The sequence below is a fragment of the Aythya ferina genome (assembly GCF_964211825.1).
Source record: "Aythya ferina genome assembly, chromosome: 1".
NCBI classification, from domain to species: Eukaryota; Metazoa; Chordata; class Aves; order Anseriformes; family Anatidae; genus Aythya; species Aythya ferina.
The window spans coordinates 150461297-150485225 of NC_140296.1; the positions used below are offsets into that span (position 1 = coordinate 150461297).

At 41.9% G+C, this 23929-nt stretch overlaps 2 protein-coding genes across 2 annotated transcripts in view; both read right to left on the reverse strand.

The window, feature by feature from the left end:
- Positions 1–603: 603 nt before the first annotated feature.
- Positions 604–12077, reverse strand: RTCB (RNA 2',3'-cyclic phosphate and 5'-OH ligase). The gene is made up of 12 exons (XM_084524015.1): positions 11871–12077; positions 11688–11766; positions 11518–11585; positions 9481–9580; positions 8090–8246; positions 7322–7478; positions 6070–6229; positions 4889–5064; positions 4084–4272; positions 3732–3842; positions 2709–2828; positions 604–1620 (listed from the first exon to the last, which is right to left on the reverse strand). The coding sequence occupies exons 1-12, from the start codon at positions 11961–11963 to the stop codon at positions 1513–1515; spliced, it is 1518 nt and encodes a 505-aa protein (XP_084380141.1). The 5' UTR covers positions 11964–12077; the 3' UTR covers positions 604–1512.
- Positions 12078–12606: 529 nt separating this feature from the next.
- BPIFC (BPI fold containing family C) overlaps positions 12607–23929 on the reverse strand; it is a 45438-nt gene continuing 34115 nt past the window's right edge. Inside the window, 12 exon segments of the mRNA XM_084501140.1 lie at positions 12607–12924; positions 12928–12966; positions 14349–14425; positions 15191–15254; positions 16140–16182; positions 17017–17084; positions 17639–17809; positions 19086–19139; positions 19589–19762; positions 21602–21693; positions 22345–22405; positions 23180–23243. Coding sequence (XP_084357266.1) covers positions 12895–12924; positions 12928–12966; positions 14349–14425; positions 15191–15254; positions 16140–16182; positions 17017–17084; positions 17639–17809; positions 19086–19139; positions 19589–19762; positions 21602–21693; positions 22345–22405; positions 23180–23243 — 937 coding nt within the window. The 3' untranslated portion in view covers positions 12607–12894.

The window sequence follows — 23929 nt, forward strand, 5'->3', positions numbered from 1 at the left end:
CTGGAGCAATTCCACGGGAGAAAGCAGAGAACAAGGCCCTGTCTTTAAAGTCGGATCCAAAAGGAATCAAGGCAGTGACGAGTACTGCATGTGCTACCTGTGAACCTGCAACAAATACAATCCTGCAACGTAAGGAACCACTAAGCAGAGTGATTCAGACAGCAACATGCCATTATGCATCTCGGGATCAACAGGTGTCTGCTAAGATCCTAAACCTAAAGGGATGTTTCCTCAGAAGGCAGTCAAGTCACCACTATCTGCTCCCTTTACAGGCGCCCCTGGCAGGGCTCCATTCTTGCTTCGATTTTCCCCCGGCTGCCCTCTTGTGTCTGCGTGCAGGCTTACAGGCAGGCTCCACCTACCCACTAAGAACCCAGCAAGCCCCAAGAAAGGCAGCTGATAGCTACCACGCTCGTAACCAAGCTGACCAAACAGCACTGCATTGCCCTTCTCCTGTATCCTGCAAGAAACCCTGCCATCTGCACATTTCGTTGCAAGGTGCACCGGCTGAAGCCACAAGATGTCGTGGGTACCAAGCTGGTCCTCAGAGGTGGCCAACAGACATTCCAGCCACGTAACAAACATGACACAGACACACCGCAGTGTCCATCTTCCCATTTTATTTGTAATTCCCAATATGATTTACCAGTCAGCCCCCACTCCGGTCTCATTTAATGAACATAAAAGAAACATTGGCTGAAAGCAGTCGCATCCTCCTGGGCCTGACCCTGCAACATAACCCACTTTGATCAGCTGCGGGACACAGCAATCATCATCCCACCCAATTTAACACATGCTTAACTTTGCAAAACGTTGGATTAGCACGTCTCTAAGTTGTTAAATCACAACTTTCATTGGGCAAACAAAACCTTGCAAAGAAACAAACCGAATCCTACCACCAGTTAGAGAAGACTGCAGAACACCGACTTGGGCTGAGCCACGTACACCAGGGGCTGTGCTACATGGGAGAGGGTGGTTTGCGCCTCAAGCCTGGCTAATCCCTCTCAACCCAAGCGGGAGACCACTCCCAACTCCCTGTTTTTTACCCATCTGCAAACAGAGAGACCTCTCCCTGCCCAGCAGGGCTATACCCTGCCGATCAGAGTACTTCTGTCTGCATGAGGAGCTCCAGGCACTCGGGTGTGGAGACAGGTCCATCTTTGCTGATGGAGGTGGTCTTGCAGCACAGCAATTAGTGAGAACTCAGGCAAGTCTGAAGTCCTGCCTGTGGAATAATCAGCCAAACGGGTGAGGGACTGCATATCAAAAGCCAAGACCGATTTCTTTACCCTTTTGTCCCAAGAAAAGAACATCATATAACAAGGAGGTGGAGGGGGGGGCATTAATTTTGTGTAGAAGTCGTTAAAAATAGGGGTGTCCTCCACTGCTGTGTTTCCAGAACAGGGATGTGGTATCTGAGCATGTTACAGTCTTCAAGAAGTATGGGAAGATTCTAGTCAGCTTTGCAAAAGGCCTGGAGATGTCACTGGGTTTCTGCTGCCTTGTCGATTTCTAGCCTTTTATAACAGCAATAGGTCTCAATTTTATGGCTTTCTTGCTGATGCCAGCCTCATGGCAGGTATTAACCACATCTGTCACGTTCTTGTAAGACTCTGGTGCCTGGAGGGGGAAAAGAAAAAAAAAAAAGACAAAATTATAAACAACCCAAAGTCCAACAGGAAGCTGGATGTAGGCTTTTGATATCCCTTCTTTTCTTTGCAAAAATTGAATCATGGAAATTGAGGATGTAAAAGTAGGTGAACATATTGTGAATCCAGCCATTTTATACATCTGAAGTCTAAGAGATACTTGGCTTTACAAATAAGCTTTCACCCCATTTCAGATAAAATGCTATCTGTTTTGGTTTGGTTTTCCCAATATCCTCAGATAATCCAAACCCCCAGCATGTGAGAACGTCAGGCCTCAGCACCTGGCAGGAAGTCACTCCAACTTCCCCCTTACAAATAAATAGCCTGTAGGATTTATCTTCACTGCCTCTTGGTGACAGGAATCAGGGCTGAACTCTGGAGCTCCCCCTTGAGCACCAGGAAGCCACCCCTGAACGAAGATTTTTAACAGGATCAATACGTTTGTGCAACACCAGCACCCAGAACAGGATAGCTACAAATGATTAATGCACTTCCATGAGTGAGGCTATCAACACAAGAGACGTCCTATCACGTTAATGTAGGAGAACTAGAAGTCATAATAATCAAAGTTTTCTTACATTTAAAGTTTGTTCTTCTTGAGCAAATACAGGAATTTCTCTTAAAACGTGGACTTCTCATACACTGCTATGAATATACATGTACATGACAACTACAGAGTGCAGTAAACGTAAAGCTGGGAGAATATCATTCATAAAGAAGAGAAGCCACAACACATTACTACTTTAGTGATGCTCTCACAAAGATTTTTCAGGGTAGATGCTAATTAACCCTATTGCCAGGCATGAGAACAGGGGAAAAAAAACACACAGCCTTCAAAACCTGTCAAACAGGCATCTCCCCCTTCAGCAGGATTTTGGGGACAGAGAAGACTTCGCATTATTTTCCAGAAAATTGGATAGCTCTGTCAGGAATTGCAGAAGCTGTATATATAGGGAACTTGCGATTACTCAGCAGTGCCAAGAACCAAGTCAGGTAGGGTTATACAGCCACAGAGCAAGACTCCTTTTTCCCTCTCAGATAATGAAATATTAAACTCACTTCTTCCATGACCAGTTTGGGAGAAGCAACACGGATGGCAATGCCCATGTCAGCCAGCTTGTCCAATACATCCTGGAAGTCCAAGTTACGTCGAGATTTGGCTCGAGACAGTGCACGACCCTAGAAAGTAGTTTATTTAGCTCTGTTTTTTATAGCAGTTTGGAAAAACAGAACTCTTTCTTACTAAATCAAAAAGAAAACAACAGATGCACTCAGGAAAACTAAGCAACTAAGCTACATTCCCAACTGCTTTGAAGAAAACGAAAGAATGTTTGTCAGAATATCCACAAATATAAGTGGTTGTAAACACTGACAAGGAAGGAAGTTGATTTCTACAACAGAACCCCTGGAATATTTTGGGATAAAGCTTGACATCTGGTGCTGTACCCAGCACATAGTCCCAAGTCAGTTTACATTATGAGCAAATACAGAATAGCTGAGGGCACAGAGCACAGTAAGCCACAAAATGGAAAATGAATTTAGACGTTAGGTGACTGGCTTCTGCATAACCACATATCTGGTATGATGGCAAGGAAAGTTTTGTATGTAAACATGCTAGTCTGCAAGGTTCTTTCTACCCAAACCACTTGCCAGCGTTCACAATCCAGAGTTTTACTGGAAGCTATTTCTCTTCCTCTGTCATCTTATCTCACACCGTAAATAAAAAGGCAGAAAATCCCTTTTTCCAACTACTGAGGAGTTTTATAAGGACAGCCTCAGGATTGTTAACGCTTGTTAGCTCAGAGATACCAGGACTTTGTAAGAGCAGCTCATTCTCCACATCTTCACATTAACCTTTGCTTTGTATAAAGGAGCACCCCCTACATTTTCTCCAGGAGTAGTCAAAATTATTCCATAAGGGACAAAGAACTTCGAGTGTGCAATCCTCCTGGCCTGGGACTACTGTGGCAAGGCTACCTGTATTACCAACAGATGCAGCACACACTGGATTACCCTTTAACAACCTTGTTTGCTGGATGACAGCCCCATTCAAAGCCCTTCTTGAAATGCTTTTTGACTTACAGCTCCATGGCAAGTAGTTCCGAAGGTCTCAGTCATGCCTTGCTCCGTGCCAGTAAGAACGTAGCTACAGGTGCCCATAGTCCCACCGATCAAAACAGGCTGTCCGGTCAGCTGTGGATGCAAACAAGTCTTAACTCACCAAACAAAAGCCTCTATTATCAATAAATGTCCGAGAAGAACCACATCAACAAAAAAAAAGAGGCCAGGCTCACATTCTCTCAGAACACTCCAGCTTGCCTCTGGTGTCATTAGCTCAAATAAAGAATTGATCGCATTCAGATCTCTGTTAAGGACTCTAAAACTGTCTGATTCATCCAAAATTCTCATTTCTTTCTACCACAGCTAAACTTACTTGATAATCAACAGCAATAAGAGGATGGTGAGGAGGGAAGGCTCTGGTTGACCCTTTTCTGTGCACCAGGAGAGTCCGCTCCTTCCCATCCACCACATGTTGCTCCACTTTGGCAATGTTGTGAGACACATCATAGATAACGTGCATATCGAGGTCATCTGGGGTGGTGTTGAAGACTTTGGCAAAGGCCTAAGAAGAGAGCAAACCCTGATGTGAAATACAAGACGATAACTGCTGTATATATGTGGAAGTTTTACAATATTTTTAGTAATTAGAAGCCATAGATTTTCTCGAAAATGTTTCTTACCGCTAATTCAGTGACCTAACAACACTTACATAAATTAATAGTCAGGACAATAATCTCTTTAAAACCTCTCAACATCACTTGGATTGCACTTGCAGAAGCTACTTAGGCAATATTTTTAGCGTGCCTCATACTGGAAGAATAGAATACAAGAAAAGCCATTTTGCAGTGTTGACAGAATTTGTCTAGTTGACACCAGGTTGAATTCCAGCATTCAAACTGCTGCTGAGCAGACAAGCAGTCTAGGCAGTCCATTTCTGTCACACTCAGCACTGCTGTACTCAATTCCATCATGACTGAATTTGACTGAGGCTTCTGACCCACCACGCCAAGTGTTTAGGTCACTAAATTAGCGGCCATAAAATATCCATAAAACGCAGCTTAGGAAGCACAAAAACAAAAGTTACATTAAATATCGCAGCTTCCATACATTCCAGACACCTAGGATAAAGCAGGACACACGTATCACAATATTTACATCAGCAACAACTCTGCTCTTACCTGCCTCGTTAGAAAAGTCATAGAAGAGCGGTTGACCCATGCATAATTTCCAGCTGCTGCCATTCCCTTCAAGTAATCCTGTCCTTCTACAGAGGCAATCCTGGCGCATGCTAATTGCCGATCGTTCACTATGATTTTGTCCCGTTTCATAGCTTTTTCCATAGCCACCAATGCATCTGGGAAATAAACAGATTTCTACGTGATTTCCTAGTTTTATTTCAATCTATGGGATTAACATGGGTGTCTATAATTTATATTCTATAATTTATATTCTAAAACTGAACGTATTTGCCCAGTGGTCAAACCTACAGCTTCCTCTCAAATGCAAAAGTAATTTTGTGGAATAACATTGCTATTTGCAAACAGCATTCCCCAAGACTATTTTTAGAAAGAAAAGTTAAGGTCCTGAGGTGTACCAGAAAGAATTCTCCACTTAGGCAAATGCAGGTCAGTCTATTGATATGTTCTAATAATCTAAGCAATTCACTTGGGTTCAAAACAATAAACACAGACGTAATACTTTTTTTGTGACCTAAGAATTTAGTCTTTTCTTTTTCTTCAAAAATGCCTGCCTCTGCTACACCAAAGATTATAATCTCACAATAATAAGCAAATATGTTTAAAGAAAGTCCCTGAACTAGACACAGGATTCAGTAAAATCTCCATCCATTTTTGATCACACAGTAATTTAGTTTGGAAGATTTACAAGGGAGTTACCTAGTCCTATCTCTTGCTCAGAGCAGGTCCAGCTGGATGAAGTTGCTTGGGGACTTAGCCAAATTCTGACTATGTCCACGGATGCTAGTTCTACAGCATCTCTACACATTTCCAGCATTTGAACATTTTAATGTTTAAAAAAAAATATTAAAGGAAATTCTAGCATCCATCTGGAAGTCTATATGCTCTAGTATGAGTCTGTCATCTTTTATCCTGTCCCATAGTAGCAAGATCAATACTCTGCAAGACCAAAGACAATTACCACTTTGGTTTGAAACTTATCATTGCTGAAAGGCTTGCAAAATCAAGCAGACAAAATGCAAGACAACCCCTAGCAAGGCAACTCGGAATAGACTTGACAAGTGGTAAGAAATGGTGTTTTTGGTGCTGGAATTTTCTGTCCATGACAAGACCATGCTGAAGAGTTTGCTTCACTCCAGGCACGTATGCCAGCCAGATCATACCTGTGGCAACTTGGTGGCCCAAACCCCGGCTGCCGCTGTGGATCATGACGCACACCTGCCCTTTGTGGTCGATGCCCATCTTCCGGGCAGCGTATTCGTTGTAAATGTCGTCCACCACCTGGATCTCGGCGTAATGATTTCCTGCTCCCAGGGTCCCCAGCTGCCGATCACAACACAAGGATCAGACGGTGCCAGTAAAGCAGCCTCCGGGAGCACAGAATATGGAAAATAGGGCAAATTGCTACAGAAAAGCTTTAGTTTTAGTAAAGTTCTCCCAAGGAATGGGGAGGAAGGGGGTGATGATAAATGACAAGCTAAAAGAAAGTAGAACAAAGCAGCATCATCAGAGTTCTCTTTGTTCGTAGTTATAACAATTTTTACCGTTTGAACAAGACTGCAAATAAATGAAAGGACCAGGATCTACAGATTGTGTTGCCACTTTTTTGCAACTGACTTATGCCTAGTTGAAAGACAGAAAATGTACAGAGCACTGGGAATCTATCCTTCAGTCTGTATAAGAAAGGCAGTTTTATACCTGCTAATAATCACACAGGGAAATTAGGTTCTTAAACCTTTCCAGCAGATTAAAGCAAGATTTTTCATTTTGAAGACCCAGCTTTTCCAATTCCATAACAGGTGACTCCTCATTTGCTAGGTGAGTAAGAAAACTGAGGACGTAAGATTCTTTTGTGGTTAAAATGCTGTAGTCTAGTGCAGCACCACAATTCATAAAACTGAAGAAGTCATACAGAAGAAAACTTCAGCAATGGTAGCATTACTATCGCTATCTCAGAAGAGTTCCACCCAGAGCAATGACATACTACGCACAGAAATGAAATCCAACCCTTGAACTTTAATTCAAAGTTCTGAGCTGGTCACATTTATTAAGACATCCTTCCTTACCCTGCTGTTAACTTGCTGAGCAAACAAACAGAGGAGTTACAGAACTGCTTGCCTGTCTCTTAACAAAGCTATATCTCGATAGGGAAATGCCAGCAAAGATGAATTCCAGTACTGGGAGTTAACTGCTGAAAACCTGATGGCCCAAGGGACCTTGGGTATGCTCAGCACTTATTGTTTCTCTGTATTCCAGCTCTGTCAAGAATTATTCAGAAACAGCACCATCATCTCATCCTTCCCCTGCCAAGAACTGCTAGGCAATACTTCAAGAAAAGATACAAAACTAGAGACCTACACAGTATTTCACATTTGAGCTCTGAGAACACTCCCAACCCTACTGAAATGGCATTACCTGAGGCAGGCCCCTTTTCTTCGCTCTGGAGGAGACCTTGTTGGGATCGGCCTGCAGCATTCTTCCATACTCCTCACAGTGCTCCTTGTCCTCTGCCCAGGCATAGCCTTCCCGGAGAGACCAGTCCACACCCATCTCTAGCGCCTCTTCCAAATCCCTGCAGGTACCAAACACCTACGTGAGTGCTGTCCTTGGAAACATTCAAAACTCAACCAGATGCAGCCCTGAGCAACCTGATACAACTTTGCTGTTAGACCGACCTTCAGTCAGCTCTGCTTCATGCAGGGAGTTGGGCGAGATGACCTCAAGACATCCCATTTAACCTAACTTATTCTATAATTTTATGACTAGTCCCCAGCTCCCCTAATAAGAAGTCCAACTTCTTCATACTTCATGAAAATCAAGCTCTATAAATATATTAACATGAGATAGATCATTACGTTTTCCTCTTTGTTGTGTGAGGAGTATCCTGCTTTCTCCCTCACCCCTTTCCAAAAATACCTTTACATGTAAGAAAGTTTTCTGTCGGGGGAAATAACAACCTTGTAACAACCTTTAGTTATGTCACGGTTTTAAATGGAGGAAGAAACAGGTGACTGTACACTGATGATTATTCCTTTCCTCACAGAGAAACACATGTATAGAAAGAACATGAACGGGTTTGTAATTTTTCCCCCTTCTTTAAAGCCTCCCACTGATGGATCTTTTATCAGAATAAAGATGAGAGAGGTCCCCTCTACTGATGTACACACAAAGTCGTTCTCTCACTTGGCATTCATGGGGATGACACCCTTGGAGCCGACACCAACAGGAATATGGTCAAACATAGCTTGGGCGAGCTGCTCCTTCACAGGCTGCACATCACTTTCATCCAAATTCGTACGCAGTAAGCGGACACCACAGTTGATGTCAAATCCGACACCACCTAGAAGCGTAGGAAAAGCCACGGAGTTAATCAAGAGAGTGCTGGTGGCGAGGATTTGCTGAGTATTCATCTTAAATTCATCTTCATCTTCAGTCTACAACTTCCTCGTAAGGGGGTGTCGAGAGGCAGGAGACCTTTTCTCCATTAACACTAGTGACAGGACCCGCGGGAACAGGGTTAAGCTGAGGCAGGGGAAATTTAGGCTGGACGTCAGGAGGGGGTTCTTCACAGAGAGGGTGGTTGCACACTGGAACAGGCTCCCCAGGGAAGTGGTCACTGCACCGAGCCTGTCTGAATTTAAGAAGAAATTGGACTGTGAACTTAGGCACATGGTCTGAACTTTTGGGTAGACCTGTGCGGTGTCAAGAGTTGGACTTGATGATCCTTAAGGGTCCCTTCCAACTCAGGATATTCTATGATTCTATGATTCTATGATTCTAAATCCTTGCTGACAGGGAGCATGCACCCAATGCTGTGATCTTACACCTTTCTGACACAATACTGTAAATAAAGCAGAACGACAAATACCATTTTAACAGATTTGCGAGAAGCCTCCAATTTCAAGACAGTCTTGCAGAAATAAAAAAAAAAGAACACTAAAAACTGACACAGATAGCTTTTCTGTCTCAAGCGTATGCTCTGTACATATGCTACTTGATCCAACAAGTGGACACAAATATTAAGTATACTGTCCACAGAAATTATAGAGGATATTTCTGTTCTCCTGCCTCAGGACAGAAGAAAAGTGATGGATGAAAATCTTAGCCTAGTTTTCTGAGATAATATGTTCTTAAAAGCAAGTCCCTGAAAGCAAGGTGTTTATTAAAATGTCAGAAATAGTGTAAGGTTACATTTCTAATAAATTGTGGAAGTATTCCCAAAAAGGGTTTACAAATGTTGCTCAAAAAAAAGATTCAATTCCTTATCAACCTGAAGAAACACAAATTCAAAGTCTTGTGCTGTCTTTTCAAGATTGAGGGATACAACAAGCCGAAGCCTAAAAACACAAGGGCAATCCTGTCTACCATTTAGATGTTTCCGGTGTAAACACCTGCTCCATAAAGATTCTGAGTGCAAGAATTTAAGTGCCTTTTAACTCTCTGTAATTCAGATATATTTCACTTTGGTCCTGCATATATAGTAGTGTAAAGAAATGTAAGTGCCATTTTACCTTTTTTTCAGCCACCACAGACATTTCTCAGTACAGGTTAAGTCTGTCCAGAAGAATCCTTACCTGGTGAAACCACTGCTTCAGGATCATTCATGTCAAAGGCAGCCATGTTGCCAATGGCAAACCCGTAGCCTGAATGGACATCTGGCAGGCCGATCGATCTCTGAAAGAAAGTGAAGGAAATTTCCAAGTCCCACAAAACTCTGTACAGAGCTAAGAGCCATCTTGGTTATGCTTTGCCTTGTGGTCGTGGTTGTCACACATACAGACCAATACACCAAACAGAGAATGGGTGTTCAGATGAAAATGGAGTAAACACCTGAATTTGGTAAGTATCTAAACACATATAGGTACAGGAGAGACTGTCAAAGAAAGCAGAGCGCAGCTGATCTCACTCTGAAGTGAGCACCCTGTGGCTAGGCAGCTGAGAAACCCCCTTGGCTCTGTGAACCAGATTTCAAGAACACTTAACACCTAAATGTAGGAGCTGTGATCTCAAACTGAATTCCAATATAGCCTTTTCCTGGACCCAAGAGTCCTTGTATTCACATCCCAGGTAGGCAACAGCTTATGAGTAGCATGAAGCAGGGATGTAAGAGTGAAGATGAGTTTGTCTTTACCAAGTTCCATCTAGACACATCCACAATACTTAGATACTGTAAATATAACAAGGAAGGCATTCAATGCAATTGAATAACATCATGTAACAGTCAGTGTTTTCTCTTCTTATATATGTGATTAAATATTGGCCAAATGCTGCATGCTGTAGGTGGGAAAAAGTCATTCTTTTGATACAATATAATAAGATCGGAGTGGTCTAGTTTTAATTTGTAATTTATTTTTTTTTAACTGAACCTTTTTATATTACTACCAATTAAAAAAAAAGTGAGAACATGCTTCTGCACAATGCTGCAACTTCAAAGAATGGCAAGTTTAAATTAGGGCAGCACAAACAGGACTCCAAAATCCCCTTTTTTTTTTTTTAAAAAAAAAAAAAAAAAAACAATTAAAAAAGAGTTCCAAACACCCAGAAAACTGTCAGAAATTGGAACTTTTCAACGGCGTTACACTGTTATCAGGCATGTTTTTCAGGGGGTTATGTGCTTCTTTTGCACCCCCTTACCATCGAGGAAAAATGTTGTTTAAAAAAATAAGTGAAGATCTAAATAGAATGATGATCCTAACACCTCTCCTACAAACTGCTAGCTGTAACTCCCATTTTAGCAGAATGACAGGCAACCTTTTACTGCAGCCACAAATTGAAAACTTATGCTGAGTCACCATAAGAAGCAATTAAAAAAAAATACCACTACAATTCTGGTACTGGTTAATTATCAATATAAGTGATACTGAACATGAAAAAGATGATTTCCACACGGAAGTTTAAGCTTACTGAAGAGTAGTACAGCCTAGTATGCTCTTCATACATCCTTCTGCTTCATTTCTAAAATGTGTGGGGCCAGGTAAAAGAGTGCTGAATGCAGGGGAAGGCTCACTGACAATGCTAGGGCAGCAATAACGCAGACAACACCGTCACCTTCTGCCGTCTGTTTGTCCCCTCAGGCATTGCAGGTCAGCAGAGGTGACTCAGAAACAACAAACTGACCATAACAGCAGTGGAGAAAGTAGTAAGAGTAGTAAAAGTAAAAAGCAAAGATAGAAAGTAGTTCAGCAGTAGGTTGAACATCCCCAGCTCTCTCAGCATTTTTCCTAGGAGAGGTGCTCCAGCCCTCTCTTCATCTTTGTGGTGCTCCTCTGGACCCGTTCTACCAGCCCCATATCCTCCTTGTGCTGGGGGCCCCAGACATGGATGCAGTGCTCCAAATGGGGCCTCATGAGGGCAGAGCAGAGGGGGACAGTCCCCTCCCTCTCCCTTTTGGCCACTGTTGGTGCAGCCCAGGACGCAGTTGGCCTTCAGGGCTGCAAGCTCACAAGAGGTGAAGGAGGCGGGTACCTTCCTTTCTGACAGGTTAATTTCACAACCTGTCCTTGTGAGCACTCCTGAGTGTTCGAGGCAGGTTCCTCGCACACCAACCACCCTAAAACCAGCCTGGGTCCACAGCAGCGTGGCAAAGCGCCCTTTCCCAAGCAGCCACTCACATGAACGATGCCCGGCAGCGCTGCCACATTCCCGATCTGCTTCATAGCGGGCAAAAACCCTCCCGCACCTATGAAAAAGAAGAAAAACACGTAAAAAAAATGATAAAATACCAGAAGGAGGCACTCTGTAAGCAGCCTGCTGGCACCCTAGGGCTCCCCCTTGCTCTCACCCCCCCCGCGGCAGGCGTTGCGCAGCTCCTCGAACATCAGCTTCTCCAGAGGGTCGTTCACGTAGAAAACACCCTCCACCTGCGGGGGGGGAGAGAGAAAAGAGAGAGAAAGAGAGAAAAAGAGAGAGCCGTCAGCACGGCCGGGCCTCCCTTCCCCTGTCCCTCACCCCTCCCCGCACCCACATGCATGTTGGGCACGAAGCCCTTCTTGATCCGCCAGCAGTTCTTGTCCAGCTTGTCCAGGAACTGCAGCTCGTCGTTGTAGCTGCGGCTCATGGCGGCGCCCTCACGGTCCCGGTCCTATTCCCCGATCCTACTTCCCGATCCTATTCCCGGTCCCAGCCCCGCTCGCCGCCGCCTCAGCCTCGTTGCTCTTCGCGGACGGCGGCCGCCCAGGGACAAACCCGCCTCAGCCCGGCTCCCCCTGGCGGTGTGGGGCCGGGCTCTGTGGGGGATGGAGGGAGGGAAACACGGAGCAGGCCCCGCAGCGAAATGCAGGAGGGATAGAGGAGCTGCGGCTGGAAGATGGAGAATTAGGCTTTTCAGAAAAAAAAACATGTACCGAAATGTTCAAGGAGTGTAGCCGAGCAATGTCGTGTGGGGGATTTTGGAGCCACCAGGGGAGAGGGGCTAGCAAAAAGCCCTAAAGACATGAAAACAGACAGCCCTTGGTCTCTTGAACCCATATAATAAAAATTCTTTCTGCAGCTTTGTTAACACATTATTAGTTCAGTTCCCCCTGTAGGCAGGACAGTTCCCCTCTGCTGTAGCTCTAGAGAGCCCTCTCCACCTATTTAGTACATAACATTCAAAAGGAAGTTATTTGTTACAGTCAAAACACATTAGTAGACATGCCTGCCCTAGCAGCCTTTTGACAACGGATTTTTTCTTTGCTTGAGAGACTGCAGCACCATTCAGGAAGGGTGTAGACAAGGCTTTATTTCAAGAGAGGCATTCATCTTTTTTAAAAACAGTTTTACATCAGATAAACTCCAGAATAAATAATGCCAAGCATGCATCTTGCTTCCCTCGAGTCTGCTTGTTATCACCCTTGTGAAGCCTCACCATTTCTTCAGGTTTCTGAGCACCCCTTCCCACCCCACCAAACCAGGCCACTGCTCTCATCAGCACTCAGGTGAGGTGTTCCAGGAGCATTGCACAGTGGCCACAGTTGCTCAGCCTTCAGAGTCACATCATTGATTTAAATTCATGCCCAACAAGTGGTTGCTCTTCTCCTTTAATGGTTGTAGTGAACATCCGCAGAAATCAACACATAGCCCTGTGGGGAGAAGAACAGTCGCTGAATGCTATGCATTACAGAATATTTTAGTTATTTATTAAATTCAACTCTATCCTGGTGTTAAAAGTCAGAAAATCTACTGAAGACAGTTGAGACTTGTTACTTCCAAGTTCTACTAAACTATCCTTCAAACTTTGCAAAAAAGCCCTGTCTTTGCCTAGTATGTTATCCCTTTGCACCATGCTAGCGATGGGAGACACCTAGAGATCATCCAGCCTACCCAGGAAAGTTCATTTGAGCCTTGAGGCAGCTAGATAATCCGACTTTGTGATGATTGTCTTTTTTTTTTTTTAAACCTAATTTGAGTCATTTTAGAATTATTCATGTAATCTAAATCTGCCCTTTGGGCTTTCCCCCATTGTCAGTGCATACAGAGCAACAAACCTTCAGAGAGCAGTCCACCACAGTCTAATATACTTATCTATGAAAAGTATGAGGAATTGTCTTCCTTCTTCTGAACTATAGCCAACAGACTGGGACTGGAAGTGGAGACTTTAGAATTAGTTTTTACTTGGGAATCCCATTCACACTGAATAGGTTTAGCAGTTCTCCTGTGTCCTCTCAACTCTCATTACTGACAGGAAGAGTGACTAGAGAAAGTGAGGTGGGGAACGGGTCCCACAAAACCGCTAAAATCCTTCATAATTAGCCTATAAGGTTGTTGGCAATTAGTGTTGCTGAAAGCAGTCTCCAAACAATTACTTATAGGGATTGCATACCCAGCTGCTGCAAGGCATGGGTGTTGCAAAGAAAGAGTGAAAAACAACCTTTGCACTTCTTTTCCTGAGTTGTGCTTTGTGCTTAATAGATATTGTGTGATTTGGAGAAGAATAAACAGGAAGGAAAGAATATTTCCTGAGATCTTGCTAACTACTTTTGGTTAATAGTCTCAGCCTCAGCCAATATCAGCAGTTATTAACGAAATCCAGTCATACTGTGCATACTGCACACAAAATCAAATTCAGCTCCCTCCCATATTTCAACTATTCCTATTAAATTCAGTAGTATTGCATGGAAAGTGATACTTGAATGAAAGTGAAACGTGAATGAAATGTTAAGAGGTAAACCTGTTTTCACACTGAATTGCAACTTCCAAGGCTGAGGAAACATGTTTGGTCACTCACTGGTTATGTATGTAATCCAGTTCAAGTTTTTCCTCTCAAAGAGATAATTTTGTTTCTAATAAGACTTTACCATTGTAACAGATCTCATTTTAAACAGTAAAAAAATCTTGTTTTTAACTAGCAGTAAAAGAAAGAAATCCAGCAGATTTCTTGTACAAGCAGAATGTGAATAAGTGCCTAGCTCCCTCACCCCCACCAAAAAGTAATAGCCTTGTCATAAGTGTATCAAAATCTCACCTGTACAATTGTAATATGAGGTCTCGTCAAAGTAACGTTGGCCAAATTGGGAAGAGGGAATCCTTTGGACAGTTTAGCTTAAGAAAAGACAAACACAATGATTTAGGGATGCATTAGGAAGATAATAAATACCCGCCCTTCAACAACCTTCTGTTTATTCAAAGATTTAGGTCATTTAAAACAATTATCCTCTTAGTCTTCACAGACAACCCTGGGAGGTAGATACAATACTCATTTACCAAAGGGGGAAAGAATTATAGGTGCTCTTCTCTTGGCAGTGTTGCAGCCAAATTAAGGCACTTCCTGTTCAATGCATTATCACATACTAACTGATTTGTCCTTAATGACCTGAGAGATTGTCAATACAGCTATAGAATCATTAGAACCTGTTCCCATTTGTCTCCATTAATTAAGGAAGGCAAGGTTCATCCCAGTACAGAGTGCTTGGACAAGCCTATGTCTCTCTTTAGGGCCTTAATTAAGATTATATGAGAGGCTAATATAACAGAGAGGAATACATTTCACACACTCTGGCAGCAAGTGGGTACACAGACTAGAGACAAGCATCTGTACTGATGCATCAAGGCCACCTTTCATGAGGTAAAGGTGGATGAGTTTCCATGACCTTACTGCCCTGGACTTCTCTGCTGACACTGCAGAATAGTGCCAGTGAGCGACCATACTTACAGCCCTACAAATTGATCTCCCCATTCCACTGCTTACTGGCTGATGATCATATTCCAGTGAAGTTACTAGGAACTGGCTACTTCAGCAGAAAGTCAGTAGTTCCTAGAACTACTCTGCTGGAAGGTTTTAGCTGATGCTTAGAAACATAGCCTTACCATTAGCTGATGGAATTACTTCAGTCTGTAAGATGTAGGACAAGATGTTCTCCAGAAGCGAGACCTGTCACAAAGAAAGCTCAGTTAAACATCACTTTCTGATAGGAGTAGAATCGTCATGCCTTCATCCTGAATGAGGACTATAGGCTCACATTCAGCTTTTGGCTCTCATTTAGCCCAGAAGGATCTCATGCCTTCAAAGAGATGCAAAGGAAGTGAGATGCAAATTGCAAATAGCTCTCATCATGCTTGGACAACGTTTTCATTTAAAGCAGTCTACTTCCTTTACTTGTGAAACAATTTATCACCATTAGCAAAGCAGGACTAAAGTAGTTTTACTCTTTTCTCCTCACCTGCTCAGAACTGAGTAATTGTATTCAGAATTAAATGACTCTGGAGGCAGGTTTTTTCCCTGGAAGGCTGCAACAGCAGAGTTACAGGCATCTGAGAATAGCATTTTGGCTCCCATTCCGTATTGTAATTCTGAGCATCTCTGATGAGTGCACACCACAACACATGGAGTGCCTCTGCATCAGTCATGCATATGATTGCTTAGACAATCATATGCATGACTTAGCATATGATTGAAACTTAAGCATATGAATGAAACTTAGCAGCACACTGCTCCCTCTACTGCTACAGTTCAGATTACTGCTGTGTTACAGGGCTGTGGTTAGTGATCTTTCAGTTTACTGATAAAATATGACACACAAGTCAGTGGAACTTCAGAATATATCATTTTTAGAAGACTAACTTGCCCCAAAGGAGTACACTTTTTTTTCTTAAATCAACAGCATAGAGGTGGCAGCCAGAAGGTGGGAAAAATGCTGTCCAGGAATGAAGCCAAATGGTTTAGAAATACAGATGGAATTTAGCTGCTTACTCTTTAACCTTGATGTCATTGATATTCCTGGTTTGCATTTCCTATGTGCTTAAACTGTCTGCTTACCTCAAAAAAACCAACATTGGAATGGGTTAGGGAGAACTGGAGCCTGAGGGAAAGAAGTGAAAAAAAGATGAGTCACTAGAAAGGACAAACACATATTATTCTAGATGAACAGTCACTGCTTTAGAGCTCTAGGCCTTATGAAGCATCTGTAAAGAGACATTTGAAGCACTACATTTTACACAGCACATACTGCCTCATCAGGAAAGAGAAAGATGTGGTTTTCTTAGGGCGTTGCTGAGCATGCATACAGAAAGAACACCCTAGAAGGGCTGTAGCCAGGGATGCGTGTACATTCTCCCTGTGTTGTGGTTTGGAAATCCTGCTGGTTATTGACTTTACCAAGGCCAGCATTAAAGACTTGCAGGTTCTCAGATTTTTTGGAAGGATTTATGTACATCAATATAATAATATGATATGAACCTTTCTAGGGATTGGAAGAATAACTCTTTTCACAGCATGGTGCTGCTGCTGCTGGCTACGTTGCTAATGTCTATTCTTCCAGATTCAAATATTTATTCAGTACAGAGTCATGTATCCAAATAATTATTCAAAATAAGATTTATAGTTTTCCACAGCACCAGCATTCTAGCTTTCATGGCCAGTTTCCATTGTCTAAGGTTCAGAAAGTCTGTCCAGCTCAGGTAAGTGAAGGTTACCAAGGATTCAAGAGCAGCAACAGATCTTTAGCCTATCACAAGCATGAAGAAAAATACAGAAGTGCAAACCTTTCTCCTGATGGAGTTCCTACAGATGAACTCACTAGGGAACTACATTCATTAAATTCTGGTTATCTGGTCATGTGTCTAAACTGCTAATGTTGAGATTGCTAGCAGTATTTTCTAAACAGGCTCAGGCCATCCTGCCCGTGTTGAATTACCTGTTCAGACAGAGTGAGCCCATCAGTTTCTGGTTGAATATATTCAGAGCAATGCTGGTGTTGGCTGTCTGCAGAAGAAAAAAAAACATGGGTTGCCAGACATAGAAAATTGAACCCTTGATGGAAATTCATCACAAATGCAGAAACATCATTTTCCTGGTTGTACACAGCAGTGTTTCACGTAGGTGGAGCTTCTCTCTAGTCAGTGGCCCATGCAAGGTTGCATGCAGTAAATTTCTGCTTGTCTGAATGGCATTGACAAGTGCTGAAGTGGGTAATGAGATTTCACTAATCAAAATCATTTTCAGATAAATGAACGAAGTGCCATGAGACATGACTGTTCATGCTTGCAGAACAATCATTCTAAAGAAGAAATATTTGGTTATTCATAATCACTATTTCTATTTTCATTTGTCTATAGGAAAAAAGTTCATCCCTATAAAAATTTCCTTTAGGTTAGTGTGGCCATACAACACCAACTGTGACTAAAGGGAATTTGCATGTTTAAATAATAAAAATCTATTACTTGGTTTCTTATACAGAGTTTTAACAGAAGGAAAGAACTTAAAGGGAAGGAAATATTTAGACCTGAGTTAAATGTCATTTTGTTTCTTGTACTTACCGTGTTCATTGTGAACAATAACTGTGTGGTTGAGTCTGGCAAAACAGCGAACACCTCCATGGACCCCTGAATCTCTAGAGTAAAGGAATCGGGCTGCAAGCTGATGAGAGGTGTTTCAGTAGCCATTAGCTTCAACATCACTGGATATGGTGTTACTGAATATTTGGCTACCTGTAAGGTTCCAAGGCAAAACAACAACAAAGATAAATGCTTGTAGAACTGGCCAGAGTATTACAATTCCTCATTCCTGAAGTAATCACTTTGAAGTAGTTCTTTGAGATGAGGTTAAGAACAGCTGCTAACAAAATCCTTTCATGCAAGCAGGAAACAGAAAACTTCTGTGGTGATAAATCAATCTCGGCTAACAGGGATGCAGTAGAAAGTTCCTTCCACTCTAACAGTAGTTTTTTTCTCTATGCTGGTTTGAAAGAAATTTTGTGAACACAGGAAAGGAATGGAGCATAAATGTGACATTTAAGTGACAATAAAGGAGGTCAGGAGCCATTAATTCACTTTGAAATTAATCAATCTCATGAGACAGGTTCCTGCTCTGGACTGTTCCTTGGGAAGCCTCACTCTGTCCCTTGCCTAAGGAATGAGTAGGTTCACCAAGTTCATTAGTTGGAATAAGGGGGTGGAATAGTAGCATCAATGCTCATGGCATTTTATGAAGACCGTATGACAATTGCCCTGCAATTTTAGATTTCTGAGGAAGGAACCTGAAATCATCCAGGAAACAAACAAGGATGTGAAGTTCTTGGAACTGTGAGACTGATTTGATCCACCCATGGTACTCAAGAACTGGGGTCTCTTATTCTCATTTTCAGTTTCTCATTTTTTCTAGGAATGCTGGTAGAAGCCATGCATGCTTATACCATCTTTCCTGTTATGTTCATCTTCTCCATGTGAAATAAATTGAAACCCTGTACACCTGCCTTGTCCTTTCCATAGATGTAATGTTTCCTGCCCATCTGTTAGCTTGCTTTCCTGCACATGGCCACTACTGTCCCTTCCCAGGTCTTTACTGGATTGCTTTCTGCTAGTCAGTCACAGGCTAATAGTGAAGCAAAGGCAATTACACGAGTTTTGACAGGAGAAAGGGGCTATTTCTGAGCTGAGGCCCCATCTCTCAAAGCAAGAATCATGACTGGAAGATTTTTCCTGCCCAGGGCTGGTTTGAGGTGGGAACAGCTGTAGCTTTGGCATAGCATCCAGAGTAAAGATTGATGCACAAGGTTATGGGCTAAGTTTGGTAACAACAAAAGTCATTCAGTTTACTGGGGAGGCAAGAGGTGACAATGCCTTTCTGCTCTGCTGTTACCATGCACACATGTCCACTTCCCCAGTGGAAGATCCTGACTTGTGCTATAAGGCCATTGGGATACACCAGTGTTCAACACTCATATCAGGAAGTTTCCCATGTATTTGTGAAAGTACTGGTACTCACCTCAGGGATGATGCTGCCAAATATCTCTGTGCTTATATTGAAATAACTGTAAGTCTGGAAAAAAAAAAAAGAGAAAATAAATGATGTTACCAGGTTTGACCTTCATTTTCAGCTTTTCTTTATTATTTTTCTTATATTATTACTGTCATTTCAATTAATCTTTGATTTTGTGCCTTTTGTTCTCAAAAATATTCTTAAGGGATTCAGTGTACCTAACACTGATTTTCAATAAAATACACCAAGGTATTTCCTGGGAAAGCAAATGCTTAATATTTTCATAGTGTGGGTTGCAGTCTGTAGTTTTTTAGACTTACTGAACCTCAAGGAAAATAGTTAGCCAAATCTACCTATCTCCAATCCACAGCTTTCACAGAGGGGGCCCACTGTATTAGGCCTTTACAGCCCAATTAACAGTCAAGCTGCCTCATGTTGACCACTGGCAGGTCAAAGCACCACCATGAACAACCTGAGCTACTCTGACTCTGTTCCTGTCTCCTACTCACCTCTTCTGCAATGATTTTGTTGAAGGCCCCTGCTGTGTAGTAAGCAAATGAGGAAGTCTGAAAGAAATACTCAGAGAAAGCAAGGTAGAGCATGGAGTCCGTTTGGTCTGTGATGGTGAAGGGAGCTGCCGCATAGGGAGGGCCAGTATAGTTTCCAGCTGGGTGGACTATCCCCTGAAAGATACATTCAGAGATGATAGAAGTTAGAATCGAAACATGGCTTTAAAGTGATTGCTGACAATTAATTGCTAATTTCCTTTGCATGAACTGTTCATTTTGAACAGTTCTTTATGAAGAACTACACAGGACTTGTAGTACACCCTGAAGTCCTAGTGCTTTCAAGCAGGCTGTGAAGACCAATCCCAACAGGGATTGGACACCTTCACAGATGACATCTGAGACCTGTCTTTTGGGATGCTGATCACCCACTGAAGACAGTCTACCAGCTCAGAAAATAAAATTAAGGCCTTACCTATTGAATGAGTAAGGCTCCTTATTGAAAAACCTTACTTTCTCCTTTCTGAAAAACCTTACTTTCTCCTTTCCCCACCTCCAAGAATTTAGACCTGAGAACTGCTGTCCAGAGCTAGCCAATGGCCTTAATTACAAGATGGATCTCTAGAATTACAGAGGCCTTTCTAGGTCAAAATCAGCACTTACTCTGAGAATGAAGTAAATTGTTCAGAGAAAATGTGCAAGAGAAAAAGTTATGTCAAACAATCCTGAAGAACATTTGTTGCCTTTTGCAGCACTCGTGATGCTAGCCAAAGCTCACAAATCTAATAACTCCAAGTACATCAAGATGAAACAAAAAAGTAAAACTAATTTAAAGTGAGGAAAATACTCAGATTAAGATTTTTTTATATCCTTTTTTTTTTTTTTTTTTTTCCTTTGTTTCATCTAAAATGTATTCTGTTTGTCTGTATTTTCCTTAACTCTTGCCCATCTATCTAAGTTTCCTGTTACTTTCTAAGGACTGTCAACGTGCTTATGAAGTGCTGAGTCTCTTTGCTTATGACCTCCCCAGTCATCCCTCAATTGCTGGATTTACCAGCCGCTGGCTTTGTATGTTTTCCTCATGTTGTCTCTTCTGTGGGATAATAGCTTTTGCAGACACCCATGACTTTACCTCTTTGGCCTGCTTCAAGTCTCTACATAAGATCTAGTCACCAGAATACCGAGAACTTGGCAAGCATTCTGTGGCTGCTGCCAAGAACAGTCTCTACCACACTGAAACTGGCTTATTGTTCCGTTGTGTTCCTGTCTTTTATTTTCCTGTTGTCACTAAGTTCTTATAAATTAAGTATAAACAATAGACAAGACTGTCTTTTTGTTCTGTGTTTAGAGCACCTAGCATAAGGCATCTTGAACTTAATTAAGGATCTCAGATACTATGATCAGAACTACCCTCAGCCAAGTCACCTTACCCAGAATGGCAGTCAAGACATTCTAGAGTCAGAAACTCTACATTTTGTCTCAATACATAAGATTTTTTTCCCTTCAGTTGAAATAAGCTTTCAGGCCTTCAAACTCAGGAGCATGCCTTGGACTTGCACTTTTTCAAGGGTCTTCTCTTTCCATTCAGTCTGGGAGAGGCTTAATTCCCACTTCTAGTCTTGCTATTCCTTTTTTCACCTAACAGCACACTCATCTAGTTAGTGCAAAGCGTAGAAGTCTTTCCCAACTGATAGAGCAAATAAATGCCAGATGTTAACAGTGAAAGAAGGATGAAGACTAATTCCTCTTTGAATACCTTTCTCCTTTCTTTCTTTCTTGTAGCTTGTTTAGTCAACTTTTATCACTATTTGCTATAACCAAGTCAACAGCAATTAAAAAACGGATTTTTTTTGAATTCATTTTACAACAGACTATTTAAAAATTATTACAATAACAAATGCAGTAGTGCTTAGTGTTTTAGTGTTCAGAACAGCAGGCATCTTCAATCTTAGAAAGAGGATCATACAAGAACAAAAAAAATCCATCAATATTGGCAGAAGCACTACAGGCAATTACCTTTAAGTCCAGGTCAATGTATGGTCGGAATACTGCTGGCAAGCTATTTAAGGAGTAGTCTATTTCAGCCAAATCATCAATTGGCATTAGGACTGTAAAGATGGTAGATAAAAGAAAAATACCCAATATTACAAAAACACAGAAAGAATTGTGTATTAAAACTAAATCAGTTCCTGAAAGAATGATACACGTTGTTTCAGTGGGTAGGAAAGAACATAACCAGGGACATCCTAACACATATTCCAACCTCAGACTTGATGTTTCTACTAGCACTTTCTTCAAAGTATCTTCTTTAATTTGTCTAATGTTTTCCCATTGGGGAAAAGTAAATTTAGTCTAACCAAATGGTTTTTTGCTTTTGGCAAGTAAGACCTAAATTTCCAGACAAGCTTCAGATTGTCAAGTGCTACATGCACAGGAAGAGTCACAGCATGAAGGGAAGGGAAAACTGCCTTACCAGTGCTATGTAGCTTCTGAGTGGCATTTCTGATATCAGAAATACCACCTGCCACATTTGCAAGTTAAGAATAGCTCCTAAGACCTTGGACTCTCAGAAATGTCATTTTCTTGTCCAAGTATCACTCCTTTAATCCACCTGTGGTCTTCTAAGTAAAGGAGCTGACACAATGTGGGGTCTGATACTGCTCCTGGAGGCTTTGTTAGCCAGCTGCTGTTAAGGAAACTACAGAGTTTCACTGAATAGGAGATGAAAGCAGAAGGAAAATATATCACTGGGGACTCACCATTCAGTGACTGAAGGTCTTCATTTATCAACTGGATTCCAGATCTGATGTTGGGACAAGACTGTATAAAAGCACACTCAGGTTATGGACTGATTAGCATGGAACTGTATGCACCTCTTATTTGTGTGCCAGCAAGTCTGTCTACTTATGTGACATACATTGCAGCATTTGTCAAAACATCTAAGCTTGCTTTTCTTCAGTTAACTGGTTCCCCATGGTATCTATTCCATGCAATGTAAGCCCATTTTATGTCAGGCCTGCCTTAAGGCAGGTAGAAGTTGCTAAAAGCAGCCTGATGGGGGTGACAAAACCACAGCCTTAAGTAGTGTGAGGAGGACACAGATCCCACATGGGTCTCACAGCACAGATCCTTGTCCTGGGGCAGAATGACACCCACCTCAAGCTCTGCCTCCTCGAAGACGGGCAGGTTGCCATCAAAACTACTCACTTGTTTGATACTATGAGATTTAGGTAAGTCATACTATCAGGTGATGTACAACAAGATCTGTTACCCAATACATTTTACCTGGTGAGTAAAATATTTCCCAGTAATCAGAATGCATATGTACACATGCACAGACCTATTTGCATTGGAACAGGAAAATAACTGCACATTCAGGCCCTGGTTGAGCTTACCCCTATATCAGTCAGTATCTCAGCCATGAACTCAATACTCTATCTCAAAGTGTTTCTGGCCAGCAAAATGATGACTGTGCTGACCAGACCAGAATCAGACTCCATTATTTTTCTAGTTCTTCCTTTGTCAAGCTCCCAGTGCTGACTTGTGAAAGTGATATTCCTTACACCCCTCCCATACACAATCTGAAAGGCTTACGTTAGTGGCCAAACTCCTGTGAATGGGTTTCTTCAGATACTTGATAAAGAAGTTATGCAGGAAGCTATGAGAAAGAAAAAAAGCAATTCATGGGTCAAGTACTGCAGTCATTAACAGGAAATCAGATCTCTGCAGAACACAATTTTAACAGCCTCCAAGTGTGATATTCTAGCTTTCTGAAGTGAGCCACCACTTAAAAGATCATTTCACCACTAGGCACTGCAGTGGTTAGACTAGGTAGATGAAGTTTCATGTTTAAGAAAAGATTCTTTACATTAGCACCATCATATATGTACAAAAACAATAAACATTCTGTTCTAGGGACTTCCAGTGCAAGTAAAAAACAATAAAAACAGAAGAACAAAGCCACGTAATATGAGCTGTATTCAGAAAGTGACAGAAGTACAAGAAAACAATGAGATCATGTTGTCCAGGTTTATAACCAGAGGCACAACAGACAGCAGCCTGGTTCTGTTCAGTTTTTATAGCATTCTGACTAGAAGTACAAAACAAGCATGTAACTTCTACTTAGAGCTGAATATTAGAGCAGTATTTGGAAAGAACTGTGTCAAAGAAGCACAAGGGATTGTTTGATCTGACCAAAACTGCTGTATTTGTTCTCTACACAAGTGACAGTGGGCACAAATGAAAGAACAGAGGTCAGACTTTGCCATTTGAACACAGGATTAGTACCCTGATTCTCATCTGTGGCGGCTATAGACACCTAAAAGCAGTTCTGGGTGTCTTATT

Excerpts from the sequence above, each read along its gene's own strand:
- RTCB (XM_084524015.1), bottom strand. The coding sequence starts at position 11,963 with ATGAGCCGCAGCTACAACGACGAGCTGCAGTTCCTGGACAAGCTGGAC. Across the intron at positions 2,829-3,731 it reads GAACTACTTGCCATGGAGCT|GGTCGTGCACTGTCTCGAGC; the intron begins GTAAGTCAAAAA and ends ACTACTTTCTAG. Across the intron at positions 1,621-2,708 it reads CCAAACTGGTCATGGAAGAA|GCACCAGAGTCTTACAAGAA; the intron begins GTGAGTTTAATA and ends TTCCCCCTCCAG.